Consider the following 26,973-nt stretch of genomic DNA (forward strand, 5'->3'; position numbering starts at 1 on the left):
GCGTTTGGAAACTTGGCATATATGCGAACGACTATATACCGTCCGTGCGATATAGCCAAGATGTTGCGCCTTTGATATTCGAGCGACGGATGACTGATACGGACACGCGGCCCCTCAGTTTGTGAACTACCCATATTTGATAGAGTCACTTAGGTATAAGTGTGTGCAAATGCCGTTTCCAAAAATCCATAGCGTCTACCGCTTATTGGACCGCCCGGACAACATGTTGCTCGTTTGGCATGTGAGCGACGACCGATACAAAACGACCACGCGATACCTTTATAACCTTCTCGTATGTAATGAAACGCTTAGATACTTCCTTTTGACGGCTCTGTCTGAAATATACTTGTAATTTTCCAATTTTCCTCGTCGTTTTCGTAAGATTTTCTGAAAATCCGGTTTTGCTTCAAAATGACTGACTCAGTCGTTAAAATGGAAAAAGTGAGATTAGAAAAATGTACTCAAGGAAGGATTTACTCCAAATTGGGTTTGCTCGTCTGCTTAAAAACATGAAGCTGATTTTCGCGCGAGCCTTATTGAATCGGATAAAAAACTGACAAAATCGGATCTCTCCTGTATTCACAACTTCATGTCGCAATGCGAAGAAGAGTACTACTCGTTTAGAGAGTATAAATGTGAGCAGGCAGGCACTAGCGACCATATTCGAATCTAGAGAAGGTGATTCAACCAGTCTCCCTCGTGTCAGTACGGTAAACAATCCGGACACTACGAAAAACTCTGCGCAGGTTTGCTTAAGAGAAAAAGCTCATAATACAACAAAAACAAATTCAGAGATCTGATCAGCTTCCGATAAATCACAACCTAACTACTAACAATTATTAAACCATTAGCGAATGTGCAGTGTCCAGTGCATTTGAAACAGTAACCCAAAGCGCCAACGATAAAATCGGGAACAAATAAGCGAATTGAAACGAAATCGATTCTCGCAAGTGTATTATCAGTCATTACAGTCTGCTGGAGCTCTTAATCTCAATCGAGGGCACTCGACGAGATCTTAGGAATATTTTTATACTTTGAAGGAGTATTTTTGATTAAACAACTGAAAACCATTGGACGACGATTACGGATAACAGCCCTACCCTTACTGGTGAATTCTGCAATATTGTTCCCTGAGGAGAAAATTTTATTAAAATCATTTTGTACCTATAACTTTAGTAAGTCCTAAATACCGACTTCGTTTCATCAATATCTGCCGGACCGCTTGGCCCCCAAATAGATGAAAAATAGTTTCAAGCAAACACCGAGCTGAGTGCAAGCTTACAATCAATTAATGCGCGGGTTACTTTGTTTGTCATTTTGGACAGCGTCATTCAATTTTAAGTTTGCATTCCAATCGCTACGACAGTTTTTAGGTTCTGCCCATAAATTTGTTGTTCATAATAGCAACGTTCGCGCGAAAACGGCTAATAATGAATTCTGTGCTGTTTTATATCAGTTTCATGAAGGAGGACTCCTGGCAATATTTGACTGGTCGGTACTATCAATCGTAAAAATCTCAATGCTCTAGTAGACTGTCCTATACTCATCGATGAGTCTCTTAAAAAATAAATGGCGCCGAGTTTTTCCGTGAGGAAAACAAAGCATTTTGCACGGAAATAAAAAGCGGTTGATGTTAGATATTTCGTGTGGAACACAACTTCTTTTATTTGACCTTGCATCTGAGGTTTTAAATGAGCTGTCAGAAATCGTAGTAGGCGATTGGTTGAAAAAGCCTACTAAGATACTAAATTTTGACTCAAATGAGGTCAATTAGTTTGAAAATAACATAACTTTATTTTCGAAGTTTACCAGAATATGTACTTGGACCGTCATCCCCTAATATCTAACCGGCACAGACCTCATCGCCAATCAACTTATCATCCGTTTTTATTGCCAAGTTTGATAGTGCCCATTACAACCCAAAAAAACCTCTGCGTCAAACAGTAGCGAGTGTCCTAATCACCGAAACTACACACTAATTACTGATCCTCAATCGCCCCCAATCTAGTGAGGTCCGGTAAAGCCGTACAAAAAAAAGCATGGATGTCCCTGACTGCGGCCAATTTGCGAGCGATTGATCGATCCAAGTCGGTGCGAATCGAGCGCACGAACGATCGAGGTAGGAAGAAGTCAGCGTGGATAAATTTCCACGCGGACAACAATAGGGTCAGTCACCGCTCCGCATCGCGTCGACACGAACGAGAAGGGGTTGATTTTTTTTTCTTCCTCCAATCGTTGCCCGTTGTTTGTGCAAAGTGTGTCCATAAGCAAAATAGGCTGTGTGAAGCAAAGAGCAGGTTCGCTGGTTGCCTCGGTTCGGTCGGTCGTGAGTTCGCCACTTGAGCAAGCATTGAAATCGTTTGCTTGGTTGGGTCCCCCGCATCAATCAGGATGCGGGAGCGAGAACTTTAGGCTTCTTGGATCGGGCAAATGATGCTGGTACCTAGGTACGTTGGCAACAGAATAAAAAAAAAAAACGCCTGCAAATGCGTTGCTTGGTAACTGAGAATGGAAGGGCATATATGCAAAAAGTGTGAGTCGCTGTCGAAGCAGCCGCTGAGAAGCACCCCCAAAAAAAGTTAAGAACTTTGTCAGAGTGGCGGACCATTAAGTGGTTAGGGTTGCTCGAATCAAATTAAAAAAAAACAAATTTGATTTGTTTAAATTTTCTATATTTTTAAGCACAACAAACAGAAATAAACATTTGATTGCAAGCGCATGGTGGTTTGATCAGACCAGCTAATGTGTGATAGTCGCGTGTAAAATGACAAACAATGACAAACATTTGTAATGTCCAAAATGTACATCTCTATAAAGCTCAAACGTCCAGTCAAATGAAACCACGAGATTTGCCCCTTTCCGTGTAGCTTCCACAGTCCACTCGTCTTTTATGAGTTCTCAACCGTCTCCTCCGTCCCATTCCTCCTCGTTCTCATCCACCTGATCGGCTGGTATAGCATCATCAACAGCAGCAATAGCAGCCGCAACAGAGTGATACCTTGACCGAGGCTGCTGCTGAATAGAAGCCTTTAGTTTAGGTTTGACTTGTGCTATGGTAACACGCCGTTTCTATCATCTTGTCGCCTACTGCGTGAGTGCGTGCATGCGTTCAAGTGTCAGTTGTCGCGTGTTACGATTCCCCGCTGGAGTGTGTTTGTTCTACGAAGCGGTCTGATCGTGACCCCACAATTATTGATAGCGAATCGTGTCACAAGCCAGTTTAATTAGTGGTGGTTGTTGTACAAATAGGCCCAGCCAGAACAATAGAAACCGGGATACTATTGCTGTAAACAAAGTGGCGACGGATTTCGGAATTCGGAAAGCGTTGGAACATGCTAACCTGGAGCTGTTCGGTGCGTCCCTTGATGTGAGTACCACAGTCTATCGACGCACCAATCAACATTTCGGCAGCCAGCGAGTCTAATTGAAGACGAAAAATTCGTGCACCGTTTTTTAGTTTTTCTGTTTTGTGCGGACTCCATCCGTGTATCCGCGTTCATAGCACGGTTAATTGCGTACGTTCATACGTACGTACCTACGACGACGGCGGTGACCTTTGCTTGGACACAGCTTACTGAGAAAAAAAGTGTCTTGCGCACGGTATGGGTAGATATGGTAACAAGCATACTATTGATGGGCTTCTTTGATGACGACTACGATCAGTTTTTGTTGTTGTTTGTAAAAAGTGGCTCAAGATTAGGCTCATCTGTATTGTTATTGCACATCCACAATCCTCTAAAAAAGTTTTAATTTTTTGGGAAGCTTTTTTTTGGCACTCCAGTACAAAGTGAGAAAACAATCATAATAATAATAATTCTCCAAACGATCGACTGTCATTTGTATAGTCCTAGACCTCTCCGCGAGAGTCGTGCTGTTCGGATGCGTAATTATGAGCCGAGAGTTGGTGGTGATAAAAACTCACCCAATAATAACTAACACACCCAATTGTTGTAATCAATCAAAACGTTTCTTTCTTTTTTGGGGTTGCTTACGAGCCTTAACACTGTGGCTGGCCGGTTGACGTTTGAGCCGAGATGTGATGTGAGTGTGTATAATTTTTTTTGTCTGCTTCTTCCATAGATTGTATATGGTTAAAAGGAATTATTGTGGTTTTTGCTAATGGGCTCTGCTGTGGAGCCTTTTTTTGCGTACTCGCGCGTCTTAGCCCGTGGTCGATTTTTGCTGGACTATACTCTCAGCGGAGTGATGTGTAGTGTGGCTTCAGAACGGATTTGAATCTTGAGTGCGACTTGGAACGTTCAAACAGAACGGCACGGAGTTCTGTGAGCACATTCGACAAGAAGAAACATTGCCGTAGAGCAATTATTTAATTTGTGTGTAATTTTGAAATTAATCTTTGTATTGATGGTTGGTATTGCGTAAAAGGAGTGGGAATACCATCATGGATGAGTGTTTGTCGACACGCTTCGTAAGGTTTGTGTTTCTGTACTGTATGCTAACGCGTCAGAACATCCAGGGTTGAATACATTATGTTTATAGCAATATTTAATGGGTAACACACTATAAAGACTACAACAAAACACTCTAGGAAAACCTGCGAAATATTTTTTTAAGCCCAGGCACTATGGTCGTAGCAAACCTAGAAACATAGAATTCTTACTCGCACGATATAGGAAGATCTGGTATATACTAAATAACGTTTATTGGACGAGATTGATCTTGAACATTGTGAAGACCAGATGAAATTAGTAATATTCCTCCACGATTTTTGAACCCTTTTCACAATCATCCAGAAATGTTCAATGGGCCGTGGCTCAGAACAATTTGGTGGATTGATGTCTTTCTCAACGAAATCTATTCCCTTTTCCGTGACACAATTGAGAGTTATTTTGATGTAGTGCGCTGATACCAACTCCGGTTAAAGCAGTAGAGGGATACTGTTCTTCTCAAAACCTTTTTGGAGACACCCAGATCGAGATATTATTGCATTTAAATTTCCGATAGTGCAAAAATGATAGATCACAATTCGCAGCAACATATTACTTGCAATATCAGAAATTTTCAGACCAACTTCAGACCGCATACATCTTCCTCTACTGCGGCAGTATAATACTGTGGATATGGAAGCAAGGTTTAAGTTTTCTTTCATATTGGTCTCTTTGTGTATGAGTGTGTAGTAGCCTACTAAAACACACTTGTCGGCAGTGATATAATGAAAAAAAAAATTTCCTACATATGGTCTAATCATCCCATGCAAACAACTTTATTTTGGGATGTAGTAGGTGTTAGCTCTATCAATTTTCCAATGACCCATGTCTGAAAGACAGAGACCTAGCAGTATATTCCGAGGTAATTTTTCCGTCGGCAAGCCAAATGCTCTCACCACGTCTCCCGTAAAGCGGACGAAAGACTACGACTGTCAACAACTGACTACCCCCTGTCACGCCACTAGAAATACCTCGAACACTGCCGATGCGACACTAGTTGTGGCTGCGTTGTGTTTATTTGGAGACATCGCAGCTTTTTGAACGGGATTCGAATGCCGTATGCGCACTAAACAAAGTCATTTAATTTTGCGATTTGAAATTTAGAAGTATTAGCTAATTTCAAAGAAATATGACGTCCTCACCTTCATCCTCGACAGTTGCTGCGACCCACCGTTCAAATTCGATCATATCATGCAATTTCTAACCTATGAATGTACTCGAAAGTATGATACGAAGATTTGATATGCTTCGCGAGATATAACATACTTCTTAGCTTTGCGATCAGAGCCGATCTCATTTGCGTTGATCGCAGAGCAGTCGAAGACCCAGTACGAGATTGTCGACGAATTCATATATCTCGAAACCCTAGTGACATGTGAAAACTAATTTTTTAAATTTTTTGAAAATCTGATGTGGGCTTTTCTCAGAAGGGTGAAGATTTCGGGTAATCCGCATGTCCACGAGAAACTTTGGTCCTGGTCCAACTTATTTACGATTTTTTATTGCACACCATCTTTCATAGGTCTTGTCGTCCATCGAATTGCATACAAAATGCCACTCGCGAATACAATCCTTGTTGCAGCACGTTTCATGCCACACTGACAATTTTCCACTTTTTATGGGCCTTCAGGATCATTTCGACGCTTATTCCCGCTTTATTGGACAAATTACGTATCGACATTAATTAATTCTTCCCAAATAGACTGGTCCCTTTTCGGGTTGCAACAGTTTTCTGCCTCTTCCTATCAGATCATCCAAAGAATGGCGTTCCCCAAACTCTTTGATAACACCCTTTTCACTTAGTGCTGTGTCCAAAACCTTAATTTTCACTTCATTTTCAATGCGTAACATTTTGGAAACGTGGCCCTTTAACCGTACAAAAATGTAAACAATCAAATGATGGCAACCAAATGCACAGCATACTGTGATGAGCGCAGTAAAACCATCACGATAATGTGCGTACAGCGCCAATCTATTTTGGCAGAATTCTGGGAAATAACGAAAATCTGATCAGATGACGCGTCAGATTTCCTTTTTAATCTACTCTGCTTTAATGACATCCTTATTAAAATGTCATTTTTCTTTATATCAAATTATTTTTGGCGCATATCGCCCACAGTCGCTAGATGGGCGAGATCTTATTTGTAGCGTGGATGTGGCTGGCGTGAAAATAAAATACCTATACCGTAGTCATCTTATTGTTTTATCCGGTAAAATCGTCACTTCAATCAGCATCGCTCCTAACACTTAGTGAAATTAACCCTCCGGCACTTGCGCCGTTGTATTTTGTGCAACACCTTCCCGAATACCAGCCGCTAGTGCTGGAAGAAGATTTCGCTAGAGTTTCGGAAGGTGTTGCACAAAATACAACGGCGCTAGTGCGGAAGAGTTAAAAGCCCCTTTGTTGTCGCCCAGTTAACCATGTGTCGTATAAAGATGACCAACAAAAATCGTATAAACATACAATTTTTATCGGAATCGTATAATGATGCACCGTATGTATACGCATTGCACAAAATTTATCTTAACTAGTGCGTTGTGATGACTCCTTTACGATTCTCGTATATGAGTTCAAACTAAGTCACATAATGTATAAAAAGGATTGTTTAAAGTGCAGTAATATGACGCAAAGGGGGGTGCGGCTAATCTCAAATGAAATGCTGGCTGGGTGCCAACTTGAACTCAATCCCCAAAATAAAATATCAGTTCTGTTAAGTTTTCTAAAAAATAAATGAATTGATACTTCAGAGTCTCAGTTATATGTTGATATTGCCTTCAATTCGTATCCATACCGGCATGGTTGCATAAATAAAAACTTGTATGTATGTTTCGTAGGAGCGAAGCAGTGGAAAAGTTTATAATTTATTTATATAATTACAATTTTTATTATTTTACGTTGACATAGACAAACTCGTATATCAGAGTGGTATAATAATAAGCGTTTTCCCAAGATTCAAAGAGTTTGGCCCGAACTAACCACACCTATCAAATGGTGTATGGGATATGTTGCAGGCACGTAAGCTGATGTTTCTGGGTTCGAGACCGAGTGAAATCATTTGTAGGAAAAAAATGCTAGATCCGTTTTAGGATGTGAAAATTCGTTCTTAAAAAACTTATTTTATATTAATATTTTCCGAAAGCCTAATCTAATCGTATATAGTACTGTTTTGAGTCGTAAGAGTGCATAAAAGGCGTCTGTTTCTTGCCACATGGAATCCGACAAAGTACCGACCGCAGTCGCATTTATGTACAGTTTATATCGTATATTGAAACCCAATTTTCTATCAATGTAGATATATTGCCTCCACTTTTGTCCGTATTTTTCATATTAGCGCATTGTATACGACTTAGCTGTACTGTATATTTACAAATATAACTAGGTTGAACTTTTGATATAACTGCAAAATTGTTTGCAAAATTGCCATTTTATCAGGTGAAAGAATTGGAAGCCCGAGAACGCTCGATGATTTCTTGTAACCCGCCGGACCTCTTGCAATGCATTTGATTTGAATTTTACGAAACTGTTCACAGAAAAGGAACACTTGGGATAATTGATGTTCATGGTAGTGTCGATACGGAGTATTATTGGCAATAAAATTCCTAAGTCTGGGAGTAACTTGCTTTAGGACAGCACATCCATTAGTTTTATTAGGCATAATTGGCGCAGCCACAGATGGCATACTTCGGAACCACTGCGAGGTAGTGCAGAAAAAGAAAGATTTCTCCTCTTCTTGAATGCCCTTGGATAGCATAGGGATTTTGGGAAAGAACAGATGGCGAAACATGCATGAGAGCGCTTTTTTATCCTGTTTGTACATAGGACTGACTGAAGATCATGCCGGGACCCCCTCTCCCTACACTTTTAATTTTTTTTCGCAAGAATCATCCCCATGCTTTCCTCCATGTTTGCCTCAGCGTTGGTGTAATTCATGACCAGTTGTAAAAACGAACCTTGCCCAGAAGGACATAGTTGGTAAGAGAAGACCTGATATGAATGTCACCCTAAACGATTCTGATGGAGAGCAAGTAGTCTAATTTTCCTTTTTTGTTGGAGACGAACCACTGCAACCAGTATTTAGATCTAATGTGGTAATTCTCCTTCATTTGTGCTGAATGTAAATGCTTGCAATCCAGAATTTTCACATATTGACGTGAGGGGTACCTGAGGCAGCCAATCCCGTACTTCATTGGATTTTTTAGATCCGGTTCAGTGTCAACACCGTCAATCTCCGCAGACTTGGCAGGTACATAGATGCGATGATCCCCCGTAAAACAGTACTTGATTTGCTCGAACCCATATCATGGCAGCAAGATACACCACCCAAGCCACAGATTCAGCTGAGTGGAGATATCTTTTTAAATTTGGGGTGTGATAAGATCATCATGGGAAACTTTTAGATCGTGTCAGTAATTTCCATGTGCATATCAGGTGGTTTATCGTCCTCGGTCATTTATTCACGAATGTTGCAAGTTATGCAACGAAAGTGTGAGTGGGCAGAAAAAGAAAGTGAAAGCAATGACGTTCTGAGGGCATTTGATTTTTAAGATGGTTTGATCTACATGCATGCGTGTTCTCATAAGGTGCTGCCAGCCCCAGTCGCCCCTAGTTTAAAGTTTAAGAAGCTTTGGTGATGGTTCGGATATTTTTACATGAATTATTTCACAAATTTCGAGCTAGTAATTACAGTACTTGTGTCGGATGGGTCATCAGGCCGAAAGGGTCATTAGGCCGAATAAGTCATTAGGCCGAATGGGTCATTAGATCTAATGGGATATTGGGTCGAATGGGTGTTCTAGGCCGAATGGGTCATTAGGCTGTATGGGTCATTAGGTCGAATGGGTCATCAGGTCGAATTGACCGTTAGGCCGAATGGGTCATTAGACCGAATTGGTCATTAGGCCTAATGGGTACTTAGGCCGAATGGGACATTAGGCCAAGCGGTTATCAGGCCGAATGTGACGATATTTAAAACATCGGAGCTAGCTTGACCCCGAGAACAAAAGTAATACAGTGATGACCCGTTTTTATCAGCCCCTTGGTGAATTTTAGGCTGACAAAACGGAGATATTGACAAAATCGGGGTCTTCACTTATTTTGCCTTCAATTTTACATATCTTAAGTCCACATGCTTAATCACCGGTTTCTACACTGTTCAAGTGTGGCCTTGCCGCATAACCGAGATCAATATGATTCGAAGCGGTGTAAAGCCGCTGAGGATCCGCTAGGCGAGGTGGATGCGGTGGCCCCTTGCAAGCAAACCTGTGATCTACTCGTTTGCCCGGATTACTCAAACAACGATCATTATACTGAGTTTTAAATGCAAATATACGCTTCATTGAAAACTGATCAATCCTTTAAATATTGTTTTCAGTTCCAACCACTCTTAGAGTCTATATATATGTATCACTCTTTTTGGTCCATTCGATCTTGTGTCATTCGGTCTATTGACCATTCGTAATATTGAACATTTGGCCTAATGCCCTTCGAGCGTATGACTTTCAGTCTTACGGCTTAATGCTTCAGAATCGTCAGAAAGTGCTCGTCTGCCCGATTGATCCGACGAATCGTTGTATTAGGGTCTGCGTATTGACAAGCTTTGGAGATTTTAACTTTATTGGTAAACTTACTGCCCTTTTCAATAAATAAGCTATGCTTTGACTGTTCTTGTATTTTGAACAATTTTTGTCTTTGAAATGAGCAATCGGCAATTCAATCGAGTCATATAAAAATAATTTCCTGCATAATAGGACTACCTAAATTGATAGATTCAAATATTTGAACCACCGATAATTTTTAAAGCAAATATTCATGCCCAATTTGGGTGTTCCGCATGTATTTTATTATTCTTGATCTTGGGCCGCCAGTCGTAAGGCGGCCTCTTTTACGCTAGACATCTGCGCATTTTACTCGATTACAAACAGTTTGCGAATGCGAAGACTTCCCCAAATTCAATGGCCTCTTCCAGGTTCTCTACTGAACATACTTTTAGCTAGTCTAATTAACCATTCGGCCTAATGACGCTTCTTATGATCAACTCGACCGAATGACCCAATTCGGCCCAACGGCATTCGGTCTAACGACTTTCGGCCTAATGATCCAGAACCCTCGTGTACAGATTAATGATGTCATCAATACGAGGTTTGCTATTGTTGATTTCAGAAGCATCGTCACAATATTCGTAAACGGTTCACTTTACGAAATCATGGTATTTTTTCATAAATTTCGGATCATTTTTTTCCGTGTATGTTTCTACTTAAGGATCGGGATTGGATTAAATCAAATTTGTGCATGAGTACAAAATACGTAACTTTAATAAATCGGACTATTGTGTTTCGATTTTGTTTCATCAGTAGCTGACAGATAGATATTTTTTATTCGTTACGTTTTACCTTTTTAGTAAAACCCGTGCTATTATTTGGAGTTTTTATTTCATGTAACCCTAAACCTTCATTCAACCAATTGAGTAGAGTAATTATAGTAGGCGCTGTTTAAATTCACTCGTTCAAACTAGCAGAGTTGTCAAAGATGTATAAAAACAAACAGTAGTGAGTGGATATGTGTAATAATTCCTGATATTTGCACCAACTAATCATCGAATTAATACAGGACAGTTATCACCTCTTCGATGCAGATTAGATAGATATCTATTAAATGATAAAACTAGTTCCTAACGAATGTAACCGCGCACGTACAACAAAAAGCGGCGGCGACGGCGGCTACGACTACGACGCGGATGTGTAATTACAGACCCAGGGCACTGCCATCAGAGCAGTAGTTTAATTGACAACAAATGCTGCGAAATTACAGCCTATTAGCCCAGCCATACCGGCAACCCAAACCAAATAACATTCGCAAAAGTGGGGGAGGGGGTGGGATGAATCGGAGGACAGGTGCTGTTTTGTCGTCCGGTCTAATAGAGGAAACCGTTTTCGTACCGACTGTTTCGAGGTTCTCGTTTGCACGCAATGTTTGTCTTCCGATGCTAATATGTATGATCCACTTGACAGGTCACAGTACAAATATGTGGAATTTTTCCTCGATCGATCACGATTTTGGCACTCGGTTGGGAGCTTGCAATCGGGAGACGAACCTTGACTCAGTACATAGCAACCGTAACTATCGAAGGCATTCGGTTTGATGCCATGAGTGCGGGTGATGGAATGAATGAAATAGTAGGCTAGGAGACCTCGAACTCCAAAACAGCCACTAGTCACTAGTGAGTTAAATGTTTGATTGTGGGCCTGAAGGGGACAACAACAACTACCGCATGCCCTACAGTTATTACATCTCTGCGCTCTGGCGACGATGACGACGACGCAGTATTTGAAACACAAACAGACTTACGTACGTGCGTTTAAAATGTTGTAGTGTAAAAAAACTGCGACATGACCTTCACCGTTTGAAAATTAAAGAAAATGATATAGAATTATTTCCCCCTCGCAGTCAGTAGCTCTTCCCCTCGGGCTACTGAGAGCTGTGTTGTTGCTACCGTTTTTTTCTTTCTTTCTCTCTTTCTGTCTATTTCAACTGCCGCCCCCTCGAAGCGAACATGGGCTCAGGGCCCGACCCACTCATCAACCTCTTTCAATAAACATCAGCTATTGAAAATCGATGTTACGCGGATTTCCCAAAAGTATGCGTGTGTTTGTGTGATTCCATGTTATCATATCAAGAATTAATAGTGAGTTATCAAAATCCAAGCGGCTAATTGCTACTGTGTCATCCGTTCGTGCTCACTCTCATGGTGGTCTATAATTTCTGCTACTCGAAACCTTCCAGAAGAGTATCTCAACAACAAACGGAAGGTCCGCGAATAGTCGCTATCACATCACTCATAATAGGCTGCAATTTTGTCTGGATAGAAGCTCACATTTGGCGTAACTTAGTCCCACCTCATTTCACGTATGAGTATCTCTACCAGTAGGAAGCTTTAGAGAAAACCCAAAATTAATTATAATTTTCCACTGTTGATGTTGTTACAGTCCCGTGTTCCGTTAAGCCGCGCCGTATCGGTGGAACAGCGCTGGCAGGATCTGGCCAACTTGCTCAGCTTTCCACCGGGCATGGGTGTCGGTATGGGGGTGAGTGAAATGCCCCCGGCGCATCCACATCCGCACTATCCGCCGCACTACTCCTACCAGGTAAGTGAGATTTATGGTTAGAGCCAGTAGAAGTACTCGATTGTTGGACGCAGTCGACCATTTTCTCTTAATAAACAATCGTAGAACTCTCAGCTCCAAAATATTGGGCCAGTAAGATCAGTGGAACATCGTAATTCCACATGCGACTGCAAGTTTGCACAATTTTCCTGTTTATCTTTTTTGAACGACTGGGGGTGTTTTATGGTTATTGGCTTTCTCAGTCTAGTATCAAACGACTTAATTTTTGATTATCCGACGTTTCGACCGTTTTTGGCGACCTTTTTCAAGGTCGTCAAGAAAGACAGATAATTTTCCTTGAAAAAGGTCGCCAAAAACGGCCGAAACGTCGGATAATCAAAAATTAAGTCGTTTGATACATATATACCTTCCTGTTTAACTGTTGTTCTAATTTTCTCATCATACTTCGGAATAGCGGTTCGAACTGATCCGATGCTTACGCTTTCTATGATTGACTTAGATAAAGCTTGGGAATAGTTCATCATTTGTGCACGATCTGTTCTCTCTTTTCCAAAGAAATATTTCACATTTTACAAGATGGAAAAGAACAACGCAAAATGACACCAAGTTGTGCGAAATGTAAACATCGATACATAGTCATGGCCACCTATGTAAGCATCATCTAAAAAAAGACTGGGACAGTAGATTGGTTATGCACTTTCTAACAGAAATGACTTGCTCTTCTGCTAGAAAATGCGACATCAGTGCAATTCTCTATCCCAGGATTTTTTCGATTAAAAATGGCATGATACATCCCATATCTATCTTAAATTTTCTCTTTTCCATGCTACGACCGTAAATTATTCAGAACTAGCAATTTGTAAGATTACCACCGCGTAGTATCCACACCAAGGACATCCGTCTAGATCGGGCAAGTACAGTGTATGGTCAGTTGCCGTCTGCGATCATTATTATCGAGGCACTTTTTGCCCACCTCTTAGGAGAACCTAAATAATAAGCCTTACGTCCTTCATTCCGGCTCCAAAATTCAGTTCCGGGACGGGAGCAATAACAATCATTATGCACTTGTTTTTGATCGGATTGGCCATTGAGGGAGGCATACACTGGGCACTGCTGTAGTGCTTTGGCAGTTAATGAGCTCCACAAAGTTCCACAAAAGCAGGAATTCAATTAGCTTCAATCGCCCAAACTCCCAACATCATCGAAGATAATTGGTTCGATACGCAAAAATATTCGTTCGAAAATTACACACGACCTGCAAAAGCTTTGTTTAAATTACAACCTGATCTGAGTATAACTGATTCTAATAAAAAAAAACCGAAATTGATTGCCAATCGTACAGAGCAATGCGGTTCCTGTGCCGGTCTTTGTTCTTGACCTCTCTGGGTCACAGAGTCAATTGCAATTTTCAGTTGCTTCCCCTTCTTTGAACTACTAGTCACGGTTACGGACGTCTTTCTAAATTCTGTTTCTTTCTTTATTTACCCCCACCCCACCCTGAAGACAACCGGTGCCATTCCGCAGCATGGTCAGTACCATACACATGCGGCCGTCCTGCAGAATGCATCCTTGGCGGACATCGGACCAACACAGCCCCATTATGGACCGAATTTGGGCTCGGCTGTCGCTACCAGTATGCACCTGACCAACTCGACGTCGGAAACGGACGCCGGGGCTACCGGTTACAAGATGGATCACGAGATGATGTATTATTCGGTAAGTATTTTAATGATTTTTTGACGACACAGAAACAACACTGGTGACTGAGATCAAAGACGTTAGAATAAGTAGTGGGAATTTATTAGAAATAAAAAGGAAACCTCTATACTTCAAGAATTTCAGCAGCTGAAAACCAGTTTGAACAACATATATCTGGAACTATTCAAACGAAATTATGTTGAAGCTTAATACAACTGTATCGTAGGAAGTAGTCAAATGTCTATTTGTTTGGAGAACGTTTCAACCTAAGGGATCTTGAACAACAAAAGCTTATGTTTAATTGTGTGTTTCATGTCAAATTTTAACTTGAAACACATTTCTTTGACTATGTTGATAAACCCAGGCATGAGACTGATTAAGCATTTCAGCTAAACTGCTAGATTTTCCAGGTTAGAAACAAGCAGTGGCAGTATATTTTTTCCATTTTTTTCCTTTCATTGACAAAGCTAGTGTTGTTTCTGAAAAAAATTAAGCCCAGATCATCTCGATCATTTTTGTTGAAAGTTTCTGTGAGGTATTCCAGTGAAACATTTTGAAAATCGGTTCGGCAATCCAGGGTATTTGAAATTTGAGCTGAAACTCAGTAAAACCATCCCGGAAAGCGGTTCGAAAAACTGGCTTGTTTCCTCCGGAATTCCCGCTCAAATGTCGCGAACGACTCCGTCAAATTTAGAATCCATTCAAGATTTCCGAATGATTGCATAAAGAATCCATTCTGGATTTCCGAATGATTGAATAAATAATCCATTCAGACTTTTCGAATGTTTTTACCGACAACCTGACGGATATCCTTCGATAACTAAATAGTTGTAATCCTATCTGTCTAGTTGTTGTACCTTTGTTAGAACTGGTTCAACATGTTCTAGCTAGCTTGATATACCAACCGAAGTCCCTCAAGGAAATCACCTAGAGCCGCTAACTTTCGTTTTATTCATAAACGACCTCTGCACTCGTATCAAAACTGGAAAACGTTCTATTGCTTCCAGGCATGACTATGCTGCACTTCAAGATGACAATCTTAATATTAAACCATGGGACATGTGAAATGCCCTGCTGGTTACCGTCAATAAATGATAAATTTCGGGCCATCGCCCACTCCAAGCCATTATAAATACTTGCATCAAGGCCGTGTGACTCTATTCGTGACTTATTTGATAGAAAGCTTAACTTCTCGGATCAAATCACAGCAATGACAACGAAGGTATTCGCAACCCTTGGTTTCCTGATACGTATTACTTTGAAGATTTTTACGCACTAACTATACGGCGGATTGGTTCGTAGAATATTGCAATTATGTGACAATTATGTGTAGAACGGCATTATACGAGCATCAGAAAGGATATAGTTATATGTTTGATTTCAATTTTACGTGACATTGAATTTCGTGAATCACGACATTTTTCTCCACCTGTTGCGCTTGTTATAAATAGTAATAAGTGTAATATTTTTGCCAATGCGTGAAAGTACATTTTTCATGTCAATATAAAGGGAACATGCTTATATTGTGTCATTTCTTGAATTACGGGTTGTTAAATTTCTGTTCATTAAGTGACTTATGCTGTCGGAACCGTGACTCCCCGGAATCGCAAGACTGACCTCGGCACCTAACCGACCAGCATCGAGATAACGATTTCGAGAGAAATTTCAACGTCGGGAAATTTCTCCGTCGGAGTAGACTAGGCCCACCACTGGGGACTAGTTCGAGTAGATCGGGAAGTAGCTCCGGCAAATGCTCGTCGTGGCGCCTGTCAATTGGAAGTAAAACCTCCACCCAGAATCGCAGGATCGACCTCGGACCTGGAAGATCTTCCACTGCCGGGGAACTCTTCGTCGGAGTAGGAAAGATCCACCGTCGGGAACTATTTCGAGTAGTCCGTAGCGAATCGCCGGCATGAATCATCGGGGCACGAGTGAACCGGACGCAATTCTCCACCGGGAATCGCTGAACTGACCCGGCATTCTGCCGGACTGCATCTAAGGAAGAATAACGTGTCCGTCAACGGTTGCAGGAGACATTCTTTCATCGGGGAACTCTCCGTCGAGGTAGGCTAGCTCCACTGTCGGGGACTACGCCGAGTAGCACCGAACGCGACAAACCACCAGGGTCACCAGTGAACCGGAAGCCACCCTCCAACCGAAATCGCCGGATCGACTACGGCATCCAACTGGTAAACGTTGGGAGGAAGGCATGTAGAATATCATGCCGTGCAGGACTGATATGGCGGTTACGAGACAAGCGAAATCTAGCACGACCAGCTAGACCTGGAATCAAGTGAAGTGCATTAGCACGCCTCCCCCCGAAGTAGTCATTTCAAATGGAATCCGGGGGATCAGGCAAATGTCGGACTTCATGATGGAGTTTAGAGGAATAGGGTTCAGAGCTATCTTCTCTGTTCAGAGTCCCTTACTCACGATTGACGAAATCGGTAGTATGGTCTAACTACTGTCCCGGGTCGGCGTAAAAGCTTTACCACCAAGTAAAAAATACACGCTCAGAGCCTTTTTTCGATCTCGCCGAACTGAGTCGAATGGTATAAGAGATTCGGCTCTGCGGGCATCGGTTAAAAAGTCGAAATTCTGACCGATTGCATAAGTTTTATTATGAGAAAGGTAAAGGGCGAACACGAAATTATTGCTACACCGAAAATGTCATGTCAATTTTCTTAAAATGTTTAAAATCAAACTAAAATTTTAGGGTAGTTTTATACATATATTTACTTCAAAAATCAAAAGAAAAGTTAATCGATGGAGCCTTGAGTGTAAAATTGAACGCATTTTCGCTTGATGTCCTCCATCAAAGTCTTTACAGTGTCATCCGGTACCAGTTTCTCAGTTTTTTCCATTTTCTTAACTTGTCCTTCTCGTCTTTGACTGTCTTCTTGCTCTTCCGAAGTTCCCGCTTCATCATTGCCCAGTACTACTCCACCGGGCGCAGCTCCAGACAGTTTAGCGGATTCATGTCCTTTGGAACAAAATGGACAGAATGGGCCTCATACCACTCCAGGACACTTTTAGAGTAGTGGCCAAATCTGGCCAAAATAGCGGAGCTTCGTCGTGCTGCTGCAAGAACGGCAAAAGACGCTTCTCGAAGCACTCAAATTTGTAGATCTCGCCATTTACTGTGCCCTTTGTCACGAAAGGCTCACTCCTCAGTCCGCAAGAGCAGATGGCCTGCCAAATGAGATATTTGGAGGCGAACTTCGACATTTTCTTCTTCTTAAATTTGTCGTCCACATAGAACTTGCTCTTGCCGGTGAAAAACTCCAACCCCGGAATTTGCTTAAAATCGGTTTTTATATACGTTTCGTCGTCCATCACACAGCAGCCATATTTTGTCAGCATCTTCTCGTAGAGCTTCCGTGCCCGAGTTTTAGCCGTCGATTGTTACCGCTCATCACGGTTTGGGAAGTTCTGTACCTTGTATGTATGTAGTCCAGCTCTCTTCTTTGCATTCTGGACGTGGCTCTGCGACATGCCGATCTTTTTGGCCAAATCACGGCTTGAGACGTTGGGATTTACTTTAATCATCCGCTTCACCTTTCCCTCCGTCTTTTTGTTCTCCGGTCCCGGTTTTCTTCCAGCTCCTTTGCCGTGGTCCAACGTCAACCGCTCCTGGAACCGCTTCAACACTCTGGAGACGATTGAATGGTGAATGTTCAACATTTTTCCCAACTGCCGGTGCGACAGGTCAGGAAATTCCAGGTGTTTGGAAAGAATTTGTTCTCTCGACTCGCGTTGGTTCACCTCAGCCCCGTGAAAACTGTTCGTTGCCTGAAGCTACCACTAAATGCTAGTAGCGCTAGCTAAGCTTCAAATGTTCAAGGTCCGTTCATATGAACTGTACAACACTGTTTAAAAGTTGGATTCAAAACAAGTAATTAATAACAATATATGAAAATAGCGCTTTCTCTTGCATCGCTTCAGCCCCACAAAATCCGAATGCTTTTATCACCTGAAGTCCAGTTAAACACATCAAACTGAAGTTTGTTTGCATTCGATAAGTCTCAGGTCGAGTTAACAACATTGGCTCGTAGCGATGTGAACGTTGCTTAAAGCGCGTTCGCTGTCATTTTTGGCAACTAGCCGAGCCAGGAAGCCAGCTTATGTTGGCTTCACTCATTTTTCAAAGAAACGTCAAAACATTCACCCTCTTGGTTCACCTCCATTTTCGTTGAATCGAAAAACACGACTTCGAGTTTGACAGCATGTAAACAATACACATCAATGAGAAAGTGTGCAAAATTTGGTTGATTTTTACCCAATACTAAAAAAGTTATGCCCTATTGTCGTTTATGTGTCGCAATAATTTCGTGTTCGCCCTTTAATTTCCCTTCATTTTCTGTTTTTATTTTCACTTCATCAAGAATGCTTCTCATATCCTTAACCCAAAGACTAGTAATTTATAATCTAAAATAAAAATATGAACATTTTATGTCTTTTGTTTAAGCATGTGCATTCACGAGGATCTATCTTTTGATAAAAGTCGCTTCAGGTGATGCCCTAAAAATTAAAAGGAAGCTGCATAAAAAGAATCGTATAACTTTGAAAATCCGCATAAAAAACCGCATAAAAAAGACTTCAGTGTATGTGGATTTTGAAAGCTTCACCACGTTCAAACGTAGATGGCAGCAGTGTACTACACGACAACTGGAAATAAACGAATATACTGTTAAATACAGTATAGTTAAACATTTGTTGGTACTTCAATAGTTGATGAAATTGTATAAAATATTTGATTTGCGATTATAATACATGTTTTAGAATGGGTAAACGACGCGTTTTGCATCATTTACAAACTATACTACACACTCATTTTTAACTGTCAAATAATAAACGAATATTGCGCTTCAAATAGGAAAACAATATTTTTTCCTGTTTAAATAAATTAATGTGACCATAGACTGCAAGACAAATCACGTGACATCGCATCGCAAAAATGAAATCGTACGATGCTAACCATGCAACAGAAACCAACACTGCTGCACTCAACTGTACAACGTAGACCGACGAGACGAGACGAAGTGAAGTGTTTGTATACGTTACGTATTTTCCATCAACGTGTATTCTTTTTTTTCTTCCAGAACACCTCATCGGAAATGAATCACACTGATGGATTCCTCAATTCGATTCTGGATGACGATCTTCAACTGATGGACATAGCAGTGAACGAAGGTGAGTTGAGTTGTTTAATTTACAGTGTATACAACTTATTCCTTCTTTTTGCATAAGTGCCCTATTTAAGATTGTTGGGAATGTTCAACGGAAAACTGATCAAAATATTAATGAGCATTTTTGTAACAAAAAATCTTTTGTTAAATATCGTATTCTGCATATTCCTCAAAGTATGACTTTTTCAGAAAATTATAACGCAAATCTCAATATACCTTGGAGTTTCACACAGCCTGATTTGCGTGATTTAAACACTTATTGGAAACATTGATACACTATTCCGCCAACTAGGTTCTCAATGTGCTTGCTTTATTACAAATAAACACTATAAGAGCAAAGCAAGTATGAAAAATGTATAATCTTTGTCTTTGAGCGAAGCGAAAATTAGAAATAGCAGGTTAAAGTGGGAACAGTGTTTTGCTGTCAAAACTGTGCGACATTTTTGGGATCTTCGAACTCAAACCACCACGGATTTTTTTCCTGGAATTGTATCTAAATTAGTTACGGAATTTGCGTTTCGACTTCGTCTCATCAGAACCCGACACAAATTTAGTGACATGATTAAGCTAGTACCGGACGGACGCTAGCTCCAAAATGAGTAAAGTAAACACCTAGTCCTGTGTGATGTCCCACAAGAAAAACATTTCAGAATGGTTAAAATTGAATTTCTTTTCGTACATCACACCGAACTAGGAGTTCGTTCAAAAACACAAATCTTGTTTTGATTTTTGGAACTAGCGTCAATCCGGCACTAAATTAGTTCTGTCACTAAATTAGTGTTTTGAACCATTTTCTCCTATTTTTTACCATTTTTTTGTTAACGACCTATTGAGCCAATTTATCAACTGTTGTTACGACATTTAATTAGCAATGGACTGGAAGGGAAAGTATATTTTTCAATGTTTAGAGCCATAGTACTCAAGGGAGAGCAAAGAGTTGAAGGGAGAAAGTTTAGAAAAACGTGGAAAGGGTCGTATGAGCAAGCTTAGAGTTTACCGGCGACTTAACCCTTTGTCTGCTACCGTAGGAGTCAGGACCTTTTGGCATTAGAAATGCGAATCACCGAGGTCTACGCCATGTCCGGACAAGCGTAAAGTAACTTGTTACTTCATGCTGTCGGAACCGACAAAAAGTTAAGTTACGGTAAACTTCCACACTAAGCATTTGCGACGTTGAAACTCATTAGTGGAGCATTAACCTTAGTGGAGAAAAAATAGTTTTTGTTTAATTTTTTCTTCACTAAGAAGAAATATAGCGTATTATACTTATCTGTTAAGAAAACATTTATTGGGCTTGTAATAGTTTTCACGACGGGTGGCATTCGCGCTTAAGGTCATCACCACTAGCGATACCATAGAGTACGTCTCATTCGACAGCTTGAAATTGAAATTTTCAACTGAATACATGGTATTAAAGTCGAGAATAAAGTACAAAGAAAAAACGCCCACAGCTCTGGAGCACCACACACAACAAAAATATTTTAACCCAAAAACTTTCACAAAAAAGCGAAAAATTATGCGCATTTTGAGTTTATCCTCAACAACGTCAGTGACATCAAAAATAAGGTAATAATAGTCTCCACAACCTTATGACCCTATACGCAGTGGCATGTGTGTTGTGCTATTGCAAAGTCTTATCAGCTGCCATACTTACCGCTCTGTAACTTCACTGATATTGCTGCGACAGCCATCCAACGACGCGACTGTGTCTGCTATCTGAGACTACTGCGATGTCAGCGCAAAATACCCGCTTCATACCTCGGCAGGTAGGTGCGATGTAGAGTGCGCATCGCTTTGCCTTTCCTGAGAACTATCCTCTTTCCAATGGGAATAGGGTAGGTGAGTTAATTGTGGCCATATTTTCTAATAGTGGATAATTTTAAAAGCACCAACTGGTGCCCAATCTTATAATAAAATTATTGGAGAATGTTAGTTTCATAACAAATTGTTTTGTAAAACGTGCATTGTAAAATAAACAAACTAAATTTAGAAAAATCTTATAAACCAGTTCTCATAACTCATAATTAATATCAGAACATTACAACCGGGAGATATAGCTTTGTTAGATTTTGTTGTGATTTTCTGATCGGATACCCGTGCAAAAGTCACTGTATTCGTGCACCAAAAAAACTATATATAAAATGGGTGATATCGTATGTTTACCGAACTGAATCGTAAAACAATAAAACAGACTAGCTTAGTTCCTAAAATGTAATCTGAATGTTATATTTTTCCACACATAAGAATGTCAGCGAACACTTCAAAATATAAAACCACAGCGCTGATGTTTTCTACTTTTCCCATAATAGGCACGATTACCCTAATCTGATTGGGCTAACAATGTAAGCGTTTAGTAAAAATTTCGCCTACTTTGCACTGCTTTCCAACGCGCCGCATTTTATTATACTTACAAAATCAAATCAACAGAAAAGAATGGCCTTGTATCGGTGCAGCGGTCACTATAACCATACCGAACGCGGACCTCGCACTCGCATAGAAAAGAAAGCAGCACCGCATCGATGTGTGCAGGTTCCCAATCGCGAGAGAGCGCGATTCGCTCAGTTCGCTAGAAAACACCGCGCTCGCGGAATCAAAATATTTTTTTTTCGGTGTTACACACCGTGTTTACTATTTTTAAATGCTGAGTCATGTCGCGATATGTGTGCGATCCGTAAAGACCGAATTTATTCACTTTTTTTTCTCCCGCCTCGTAGTTTAATTGTAAATTCTCCCTTGCCGCTGGCTTTTTTTTCTTTTCTTTCCGAATAAAATTAATTTTCGTGCTATACACTTTTCGATCGAGGTTTGGTGATTCTTCGCAGCGTGTTTCCGCAGCTGAACAGTGAAAGAACAATTTGCCTAAAAAGTAGCTCGCTACGTTTTCGATAACAATTTGATTTAACCTGTTCTGCGCCTTTAGAACTGTCACCAAAAAAGGAAAGTGCGTGAATGAAAACTCTGGAAAGAGTTTGAATTTAGAGTGAAGTGTCATCGCTTGATTTAGTGCACATCATCATCGTCATCCCCGTGATCCGTCCAACGCATCGCAGTAGGCTACGTGATCAAAATTGTCACCAGTTGTGCGAAGAAGCAGACTACCGGGAATTCATTGCTGATAACGTAACCCTGTCACCTAGGATGTCTTTCTGTGTGTCTGTGCTTGTGCGCGAACAATAGCTCGTTGATAAGATAAAGAAAAGAGTGTTCATTTGCTGCGAAATTACTAACAGGGTACTGTCCTGGTGGTTGGGAACGGGGCTTGCATCCTCGCGAGTGAACTGCTGTCTGCTTTCGGCCAAGGTCTTTCCGTTTATTTAGTACGAAAAAAAGAAGACTTCGACAGCAGTATGATTCAGTAACTTTCGTCGGGACCGGGATCTACCCCAGTTTAAATTAAACGTTTCTAGCTGCATCATTCAAATCAATCCAGCAGCAGTAGCAGCAGAAACAGGAAAGAAAGATCGCTATCGCGTGATTTTGGGGCCTGGCCTTATCTGTCGAACTGCCACGATTGCAAGTCACTTCTATTTACTACTCGAATCGAACGGAAAGTGAAATTGCCGGAGAAGCAAAAATTAAACTAAAGCGTTGCGAATCATCTTGAACCTGTGTTTGAACTAATGAGAAGTCTAGAGCAGGTGATGACATTTTGTTTTTCCGGGTGCATAACGTGCTGGTCAAGATTGTGAAGTGTCATGGTAACTGTAAACAAGCGGAGTGCTTTGGTGTGAACAATTTGTGGAACCGCAACTGACTGATTCAGAGTTTGGCTGTAGAGAAAACAGCGACAGAACGATGCTGTCATCGTACATGTGTCTAGGTAAAAATGCTTAGTCTATAAATCTTTTTGAACAAAATTGTAACATCACGTGTGAAGTTGTTGCGTGGTGCAAAAATGAATGCCCTTTGATCGTAAAAAAGTGCGCTATAAATATTTTTACTCGACGTTTTACGCCTGTACCGAACAATATTTGGGACCGATGAAACGTTCATCAATTATCTTACCCTTCAGGCATAATGTTGTTTTCGGCGTTGGTTGACCAATGCATAAGATAATACTTTGGTATACTTTTTTAAAGAGTCAGAAAACTCATGAGCTATCATTGACGTCACGCCGATTTTTTTTCGTTTTGTTCATTTATATTTATCTACACTGATAATGTACATTTTAATTTCTTTTTTTTCTTATATTCATGTTCTTAAATGATAGAAAAAATATTTGACTTACAACAATCTTTAATGTGTACATGAAGTTACAATACAACAGTATGTTCATGATTGGTGTTGCTTTGATTGTGAACGAACTAACATGAACAATTAATAAATTTGTTGTCTACTTTGCAGTGTTTGTTCTTACCACAATCGTACGATCAGTTTTTATTTTTAAAACCAAAATTGAACATGGATCAGAAGGTGGTATCTCTAATTAGCAAAAATAAATGAAGATCGATGCGTGACTTGGCCAATAAAGCGGGAACGAGCATGGAAATGATTTAACATATCAAAAAATGGAACTACCTGAAGACCTATAAAAAGTAGAAAATTTTCAAACAGGACAAAACAACGTTCTGCATCAAGAGATTTTTATTGATTATTCGACTGTGCGGAAATTACGGAACTGAATTGAGTGAGTAGGATGTAAGCGATCTCGAAAAGACCGATTCAAGTGGAAAAATTTATTCAAAAAGTGGTGGTATGGCAAGCGATATGTTCCTGCAATTTAAGGTTTACCATTTTTACACAACCGGAACTATACATGATCTGAGTGTTTGCAGAAGTTGTTGTCTTTATATGAGAAGGGCAAGAACCGCTCCACTGTGGCTTGGCCTGCACTAAGCGTTGCTTTGCAACGCCAGCACAACTTTCAATCGGCTTACGGAAAAGCGCATAGTTTTCGTTGTGAAAGACGTACAACGAACAATTCAACGATGTATACTGCCTAAAATCGCTCTTCTGCGCACTTGTACGTAGCATTCTCGAGTACGGTGTACTTGTGTGGGCACCCTATCATGCTATACAAATCAACCGCGTCGAACGAATTCAGCGTCACTTTGTTCGTTACGCTCTGCGGTTACTACCTTGGACTGATCCTATTCGTCTACCGCCCTATGAACATCGATGCAATCTACTACGTTTGCCGACTCTTTCTAGTCGGAGGATAATGCTGAAACGGCTCTTCTGGGAAACAGTATAGATAGCCCGGAGTTGCTGAGCCAGTTCCGATTCAACGTACCGTCTAGACCCACCAGACGAACTGATTTCTTTCGGTTACCGATGTATCGTACGCTATTTTCTCAAAACAAACCGTTCTATGTATGCTGTCGTAATTTTAATGATGTAGCTGACAAATATGATTTTAACATTATTAAGACTACCTTTAAACATAGAATTAATATTAATTAAGGAGCTGTCTGAACGAGTAACTCGAAGACCAGTATAAATAAATAAAAATATATTCACATGCAACATGACGTCGAATATGAAAAAGTAAAAATTAAGATCCTCGTGCATATGGACAATAATCTGACGGTAATTTGCCTACACGATTTGGCACCGCGATCTAATACGGATTATATCAAAAGATTCATACCGAAGTATAGAGAGGTGGAATCCGTCACAAACGACACTTGTAGAAAACTTTTCCCTGACAATCTCGAGGATGCTCGAGTGGCGCGAATGCGGTTGAACCAACCTATACTTCCTTACTTAACTTTCGGGGGCAGATCATCTCAAGGTTTTAACTACTTCCAAAAACGCTGTTCACATATCCTGGGCAGACACCCACGTGTCAAATCTGTAACACGACGGTACGCCACGATAAGCCATGCGCCGAAATAACTAAAGAAAACAAATCTACTACAACCAATACTATCAAACAGCTTTCGATATCTGCTGATACATATCCAACGAAATCAGAAAAAAGATGGCTATACCAGAGTTACTCGAAAACACGAAAAGCACCAAACATCTAACAGCGAAAACCAAAGCTGCTCTAGCGACGACGACATGGACGTCAACACGAGCGAGGGAGAAAACAGACGGAACGATCAACAAACAGCAGAGGATAAAACTGACTATTGCTCCCCAGTAGAAGTTTTTTCCCCCAAAGCTTACTTTTCTGATCCAAGTCGTGGGCTAATTTTTTTTAAATTTGAAATAAACCGCCCTTTCTGTTGCATTGCTTATCATTTCTAACTTCGAATAATTTCAAATTATTATGAACCCATCCCTACCGTATCTAACAAAACTTCTCTTTTCTCACCCCATCACAGGCATGTACACCATGCGCATGCTGGAGCACAACACCAGCAGCAGCAATTCGTCCGTGTTGGGCGGTCCCGTTGTCGGTGGAGGATCGGCAATTGGTCTCAACAATCCCGCCCATTTGGGTGGGCTAATGTCCAGTGCTGCTGCAGTTGCCTCGGCTGCGGCTGCCGCCGGTGCCATGCAAACGTCTCTGACTGGATCCTCGAATGGTGGTCATGGTCCCGTTGGAGGTAGTACCACCGGGGGAACAACCTCCGGGGATCGGTTGGATGCATCCAGCGATAGTGCCGTTTCTTCGATGGGCTCAGAACGCGTCCCGTCGCTGTCCGATGGCGAGTGGGGTGACGGGGGAAGTGATTCCGCCCAGGAGTACCATAACAAGTACGGCGGACCGTTCGATTACAGTTACAACAGCAGCAGCAGTCGGCTCGGAGATGGATCGAGACAGCCAGTGGTTGCGCAGAAGAAACACCACATGTTCGGCAAGAGGTATTTCCAGGAACAGAATACAACGATTCCGGCGCTGGCGCCGTCGACTAATGGCTCATCCGCGGCAGCAGGTGTTGACCATCAAACCCAATTGAACGCCAGTATACCGATTAAGTACGAATACGATTATATGACGCCAACATCCCTGAGCCATTTGGAAGGTGCCGTCGGACCAATCACCAAACAAGAAGATCAAGCCAGTGCTCACAATCCGCTCTCCTCAGTGGATATGAAATATCCGTACTCCCTGGACTTTTCCCGTCAGAATCCGGCCGCAGCGTCCGCCGCTCGAAGTCTCCATCATGACGTGATTCATCATAACCACACGTACACGCTACCACACAACAATGGCGCCAATCCAAAGCCCCAAGCCAGGGACAAGCGGATCCGTAAGAGTGAGGAGGAGCATCTGACGCGGGATGAAAAACGTGCCCGTACTCTTCTGATCCCAATTTCGGTTCAGGACATTATCAATCTCCCGATGGACGAGTTCAACGAACGTCTGTCCAAGTACGACCTTAACGAACAGCAATTGTCCCTGATTCGGGACATCCGACGACGCGGTAAGAACAAAGTCGCCGCTCAAAATTGTCGCAAACGCAAGCTCGATCAGATTGTTTCTCTCGCCGACGAGGTGAAAGAGATGAAAATGCGCAAAGAAAGGCTTCTGCACGACCAGGAGGTAGTTCTGTCCGAACGGAAAAGAATACGGGATAAGTTTGCCGCGTTGCACCGTCACGTGTTTCAGGTGAGTTGCATTT

General features: G+C 41.3%; 1 protein-coding gene across 4 annotated transcripts in view; it reads left to right on the top strand.

The window, feature by feature from the left end:
• Positions 1-26,973, top strand: part of LOC131676670 (segmentation protein cap'n'collar) — a 130,979-nt gene that overhangs the window by 101,887 nt on the left and 2,119 nt on the right. For all 4 annotated transcript variants that reach the window (XM_058955907.1, XM_058955906.1, XM_058955905.1 and 1 more), the window contains 4 exons: positions 12,432-12,590; positions 14,073-14,285; positions 19,370-19,460; positions 25,729-26,960. In XM_058955907.1, coding sequence (XP_058811890.1) covers positions 12,432-12,590; positions 14,073-14,285; positions 19,370-19,460; positions 25,729-26,960 — 1,695 coding nt within the window. The remainder of the gene's footprint in view (positions 1-12,431; positions 12,591-14,072; positions 14,286-19,369; positions 19,461-25,728; positions 26,961-26,973) is intronic.

This window comes from Topomyia yanbarensis, chromosome 1 (genome assembly GCF_030247195.1).
Source record: "Topomyia yanbarensis strain Yona2022 chromosome 1, ASM3024719v1, whole genome shotgun sequence".
NCBI lineage: Eukaryota > Metazoa > Arthropoda > Insecta > Diptera > Culicidae > Topomyia > Topomyia yanbarensis.